General features: G+C 38.1%; 1 protein-coding gene across 1 annotated transcript in view; it reads right to left on the bottom strand.

Moving 5' to 3' along the window:
- Positions 1-1,620: 1,620 nt before the first annotated feature.
- Positions 1,621-6,956, bottom strand: part of LOC144957669 (uncharacterized) — a 37,701-nt gene continuing 32,365 nt past the window's right edge. The window contains exons 2-3 of the mRNA XM_078889014.1: positions 2,888-3,163; positions 1,621-1,879 (exon numbers count right to left, since the gene is read on the bottom strand). Coding sequence (XP_078745140.1) covers positions 1,650-1,879; positions 2,888-3,163 — 506 coding nt within the window. The 3' untranslated portion in view covers positions 1,621-1,649. The remainder of the gene's footprint in view (positions 1,880-2,887; positions 3,164-6,956) is intronic.

Raw genomic sequence — 6,956 nt, 5'->3', positions numbered from 1 at the left:
ACGGCTGTGTCACGGGGGAATAATCATAATAATATTACTGACACACGGCTGTGTCACGGGGAAATAATAATAATAATATTACTGACACACGGCTGTGTCACGGGGAAATAATAATAATAATATTACTGACACACGGCTGTGTCACGGGGAAATAATAATAATAAATTTCTGACACACGGCTGTGTCACGGGGAAATAATAATAATAATATTACTGACACACGGCTGTGTCACGGGGAAATAATAATAATATTATTACTGACACACGACTGTGTCAAGGGGGAATAATAATAATAATATTACTGACACACGACTTTGTCACGGGGGAATAATAATAATAATATTACTGACACACGACTGTGTCACGGGGAAATAATCATAATAATAATATTACTGACACACGACTGTGTCACAGGGAAATAATAATAATAATATTACTGACACACGGCTGTGTCACGGGGAAATAATAATAATAATATTACTGACACACGGCTGTGTCACGGGGAAATAATAATAATAATATTACTGACACACGGCTGTGTCACGGGGAAATAATAATAATAATATTTCTGACACACGGCTGTGTCACGGGGAAATAATAATAATAATATTACTGACACACGGCTGTGTCACGGGGAAATAATAATAATAATATTACTGACACACGACTGTGTCACGGGGGAATGATAATAATAATATTACTGACACACGACTGTGTCACGGGGGAATAATAATAATAATATTACTGACACACGACTGTGTCACGGGGAAATAATCATAATAATAATATTACTGACACACGACTGTGTCACGGGGAAATAATAATAATAATATTACTGACACACGGCTGTGTCACGGGGGAATAATAATAATAATATTACTGACACACGGCTGTGTCACGGGGGAATAATAATAATAATAATATTACTGACACACGGCTGTGTCACGGGGGAATAATAATAATAATAATAATAATAATAATAATAATAATAATAATAATAATAATAATAATATTACTGACACACGGCTGTGTCACGGGGGAATAATAATAATAATAATAATAATAATAATAATAATAATAATAATAATAATAATAATAATAATAATAATAATAATAATAATAATAATAATATTTCTGACACACGGCTGTGTCCCGGGGGAATAATAATAATAATATTACTGACACAGTGCTGTGTCACGGGGGAATAATAATAATAATAATAATATTACTGACACACGACTGTGTCACGGGGGAATAATAATAATAATATTTCTGACACACGGCTGTGTCACTCGGGAATAATAATAATAATATTACTGACACACGGCTGTGTCACGGGGGAATAATAATAATAATATTACTGACACACGGCTGTGTCACGGGGGAATGATAATAATAATATTACTGACACACGGCTGTGTCACTGGGGAATAATGATAATAATAATAATAATAATAATAATAATAATAATAATAATAATAATAATAATAATAATAATAATAATAATAATAATAATAATAATAGTAATAATAATAATAATAATAATAATAATAATAATAATAATAATAATAATATAATAATAATAATAATAATAATAATAATAATATTACTGGCACACGGCTGTGTCAAGGGGGAATAATAATAATAATATTACTGACACACTGCTGTGTCGATAAATTTCATGTTATCCTGGTATAACTGAATCTGGTTGGGGTTTACACAGTGAGGCTTGAGTTCAGACATGCATTTCTTGGCGTCGTCCATGTTCTTTTTCAGACAAGGTACTTCCGGTGGCACGAAGACAGAGCGATGTTGAGTTCCTTCATCTCCTCCATAAGGGATAAGGGTACATCTTTCAACGGACGAGTAGTTGCATTTCCCTGTGGATGGAAGAAAAAAAAAGATAATAATAATAATAATAATAATAATAATAATAATAATAATAATAATAATAATAATAATAATAATAATAATAATAGTAGTAGTAGTAATAATAATAATAATGATGATGGTGATAATGATAATAATAATAATAATAATAATAATAATAATAATAATAATAATAATAATAATAATAATAATAATAATAATAATAATAATAATAATAATAATATAATAACAAGCACTAATAGCTCGGAAGTCCAATCGCTTCACACAAAAGGGACCTGAGTGTAGTCGAGATTGTTGTTGACCCACCTATCCACCCAGCAGTGATTGGGTAGATAGTTATCTCAGAGTTATCTGAAAGTACTTTGCTTTGCTAATGTCCGTCTCACACACTGGAAACCGGGATAAACTCCGGCTTCATGGATCTAGTGGTTCTGAAGGACTACTCTATAGCGTATAATCCATACATAGGCTCTAAGCCGAGGTGTACTTATTTGCAGGTCTGATAACCCAAATGTTTATGGCCTCATGGTTGTAATGGAAATACATTCAAACCAACGCAAAATATTGTCCATTAACAACAATGTTCAACGAAGCCAATAATTGCGTTCGGTGATGAGACCTGAAAATATGTGCACGTCGCTCTAGGCGCTTTTTAAACTACCAATAGCGGCTATGTGGTCTAGTGGGATGACACTCGCTTTCGGATCGGAAGGTCCTGGGTTCGAGCCTCGCTCAGTGCATAGTTGAGTTCTTGGAGAATGCTCTTTACTCACATTCTCTCACCGTACCTGGCCGTTAACAGTGTTGTATTTGTCCTAAAAATTGTAATATCGCCTAAGAGGCGTCATGTCCCGTCCTACATGTTAAATGTTGTTGTTGACCAGGGACCCCTTGTAAAGCGCTTTGAGCACATTTAGTGAATATTGCACTATATAAAGCTCAATGAATATTTAGTGGATACTGCGCTATAAAAAAAAATCTCAAAAGCTCAATCTCACCTAAGAGAATGCCCGTCTTGTACTCCTTCAATGCCTCATTCAGCTCGTTCTTCAGACTCGTCACGTGACCATCGTCGCCGCAGGAAATATTCTCCAGACATTTCTCAGTCATCCATATCGTACCCAAGGCCTGGACATACTCCCGTCCATAGTAAAATGCACGGAATTCACTCACACAACTTCTTGTCAATTCATAGCAAGTCTCATTCTTGAACGTGTTCGGTTTCTTCAGAGCCCACGATACTGATACGTCTGTAATTTTGAAGATGGTCAACTCTATCAATCAAAAATTGAACCCACACAAGGATTGAATATATAGCACTTTAAAATCCTTGAATTGATGTCGACTTGCATCAACTTTCATTTTCACGAAGTTCTTAAGACTGAGAGATGCCTATAAACTTGTGAAATTGGATTCCATAGTCTAATGTCACGTCTCCCAGCAACGGCGGCCATCGTGGTTCTAAACAAAGACAATCGGTACTTTTTATTATTCATGCTGTCTAGAATTCTTCATCCGCTTCATATAACTTGTGATCAGAATGTGTAAAAGTCAAAACATGATCAGATTGATAATGGGTTTTTTTCTCCTCTGGATACGCTTTTACGTTCGTCGGAGAAATATTTCATAAGGGCGTCCGCCATTGTTCCGATAGTTTAGAGCTAGTTACTAAGTTACCATGCGTCATTAAGAGGGAAGTGACGTTACGACTGTTGAAGCGTATTACGAATCTTTCGTAATAGTAAGAAGGTCTGACTATTATTTACGGTCTCCCATAGTGGGCAGGGAGGTCACTTACTGTGTCTTTCTGACCTCTCATAGTGGGCAGGGAGGTCACTTACTGTGTATTCCTGACGTCCCATAGTGGGCAGGGAGGTCATTTACTATGTCTTCCTGACCTCCTATAGTGGGCAGGGAGGTCACTTACTGTGTCTTCCTGACCTCCCATAATGGGCAGGGAGGCACTTACTGTGTCTTCCTGACTTCCCATAGTGGACAGGGAGATCACTTACTGTGTCTTCCTGACTTCTCATAGTGGGCAGGGAGGTCACTGTGTCTTCCTGACCTCCCATAGTAGACAGGGAGGCACTTACTGTGTCTTCCTGACCTCCCATAGTAGGCAGGGAGGCACTTACTGTGTCTTCCTGACCTCCCATAGTAGGCAGGGAAGTCACTTACTGTGTCTTCCTGACCTCCCATAGTGGGCAGGGAGGCATTAACTGTGTTTTCCTGACCTCTCATAGTGGAGAGGGAGGTCACTTACTGTGTTATCCTGACCTCCCATAGTGGGCAGGGAGGCACTCACTGTGTTATCCTGACCTCCCATAGTGGGCAGGGAGGCACTCACTGTGTCTTCCTGACTTCCCATAGTGGGCAGGGAAATATAAGTAAGTACAGTAAGTACACAGTAAGTGACTGTGTCTTCCTGACTTCCCATAGTAGGCAGGGAAATATAAGTAAGTACAGTAAGTATACAGTAAGTGACTGTGTCTTCCTGACTTCCCATAGTAGGCAGGGAAATATAAGTAAGTACAGTAAGTATACAGTAAGTGACTGTGTCTTCCTGACTTCCCATAGTAGGCAGGGAAATATAAGTAAGTACAGTAAGTATACAGTAAGTGACTGTGTCTTCCTGACTTCCCATAGTAGGCAGGGAAATATAAGTAAGTACAGTAAGTATACAGTAAGTGACTGTGTCTTTCTGACTTCCCATAGTAGGCAGGGAAATATAAGTAAGTACAGTAAGTATACAGTAAGTGACTGTGTCTTCCTGACCTCCCATAGTAGGCAGGGAAATATAAGTAAGTACAGTAAGTATACAGTAAGTGACTGTGTCTTCCTGACTTCCAATAGTGGGCAGGGAAATATAAAATAAGTACAGTAAGTATACAGTAAGTGACTGTGTCTTCCTGACTTCCCATAGTAGGCAGGGAAATATAAGTAAGTACAGTAAGTATACAGTAAGTGACTTTGTCTTCCTGACTTCCCATAGTAGGCAGGGAAATATAAGTAAGTACAGTAAGTATACAGTAAGTGACTGTGTCTTCCTGACTTCCCATAGTAGGCAGGGAAATATAAGTAAGTACAGTAAGTATACAGTAAGTGACTGTGTCTTCCTGACTTCCCATAGTAGGCAGGGAAATATAAGTAAGTACAGTAAGTATACAGTAAGTGACTGTGTCTTCCTGACTTCCCATAGTGGGCAGGGAAATATAAGTAAGTACAGTAAGTATACAGTAAGTGACTGTGTCTTCCTGACCTCCCATAGTAGGCAGGGAAATATAAGTAAGTACAGTAAGTATACAGTAAGTGACTGTGTCTTCCTGACTTCCCATAGTGGGCAGGGAAATAATAAGTAGTAGTATAGTAAGTGACGTTCTTCTGACTTCCATATAGCAGGATATAAGTAATACAGAAGTATACAGTATGACTGTGTCTTCCTGACTTCCCATAGTAGGCAGGGAAATATAAGTAAGTACAGTAAGTATACAGTAAGTGACTGTGTCTTCCTGACTTCCCATAGTAGGCAGGGAAATATAAGTAAGTACAGTAAGTATACAGTAATGACTGTGTCTTCCTGACTTCCCATAGTAGGGCAGGGAAATATAAGTAAGTACAGTAAGTATACAGTAAGTGACTGTGTCTTCCTGACTTCCCATAGTGGGCAGGGAAATATAAGTAAGTACAGTAAGTATACAGTAAGTGACTGTGTCTTCCTGACTTCCCATAGTAGGCAGGGAAATATAAGTAAGTACAGTAAGTATACAGTAAGTGACTGTGTCTTCCTGACTTCCCATAGTAGGCAGGGAAATATAAGTAAGTACAGTAAGTATACAGTAAGTGACTGTGTCTTCCTGACTTCCCATAGTAGGCAGGGAAATATAAGTAAGTACAGTAAGTATACAGTAAGTGACTGTGTCTTCCTGACTTCCCATAGTGGGCAGGGAAATATAAGTAAGTACAGTAAGTATACAGTAAGTGACTGTGTCTTCCTGACTTCCCATAGTGGGCAGGGAAATATAAGTAAGTACAGTAAGTATACAGTAAGTGACTGTGTCTTCCTGACTTCCCATAGTAGGCAGGGAAATATAAGTAAGTACAGTAAGTATACAGTAAGTGACTGTGTCTTCCTGACTTCCCATAGTAGGCAGGGAAAATAAGTAAGTACAGTAAGTATACAGTAAGTGACTGTGTCTTCCTGACTTCCCATAGTAGGCAGGGAAATATAAGTAAGTACAGTAAGTATACAGTAAGTGACTGTGTCTTCCTGACTTCCCATAGTTGGCAGGGAAATATAAGTAAGTACAGTAAGTATACAGTAAGTGACTGTGTCTTCCTGACCTCTCATAGTGGGAAGGGAGGTCACTTACTGTGTCTTCCTGACTTCCCATAGTGGGCAGGGAAATATAAGTAAGTACAGTAAGTATACAGTAAGTGACTGTGTCTTCCTGACTTCCCATAGTGGGAAGGGAAATATAAGTAAGTACAGTAAGTATACAGTAAGTGACTGTTCTTCCTGACTCCCATAGTAGGCAGGGAAATATAAGTAAGTACAGTAAGTATACAGTAAGTGACTGTGTCTTCCTGACTTCCCATAGTGGCAGGAAATATAAGTAAGTACAGTAAGTATACAGTAAGTGATACATGTGACTTCTTCCTGATTCCTATGCGATAGTAGGGCAGGGAAATTCTAGATAAGTACAGTAAGGTATAACAGTAAGTGACTGTGTCTTCCTGACTTCCCATAGTAGGCAGGGAAATATAAGTAAGTTACAGTATGTAAAGACTTGTCTTCCGACTTCCCATAGTGCAGGAATATAGTAAGTACAGTAAGTACAGTAAGTGACTGTGTCTTCCTGACTTCCCATAGTGGGCAGGGAAATATAAGTAAGTACAGTAAGTATACAGTAAGTGACTGTGTCTTCCTGACTTCCCATAGTGGGCAGGGAGGTCACTTAGCACTTACATCTGTTTCCTATTTGAACCAATTCCCCTTTGACTTACCTTTCCTCGGGGGCTTTAATTGTAATTCTAGAACTTTTTACTATCCCATTTTCTTCCTTTTTA

The sequence above is a fragment of the Berghia stephanieae genome, chromosome 12 (genome assembly GCF_034508935.2).
Source record: "Berghia stephanieae isolate SIO BIC M18660-M18661 chromosome 12, UCSD_Bste_1.3, whole genome shotgun sequence".
Lineage (NCBI taxonomy): Eukaryota > Metazoa > Mollusca > Gastropoda > Nudibranchia > Aeolidiidae > Berghia > Berghia stephanieae.
Note: the sequence above shows the minus strand (reverse complement) of the source record. Positions and strands in the feature narration are given on the sequence as shown.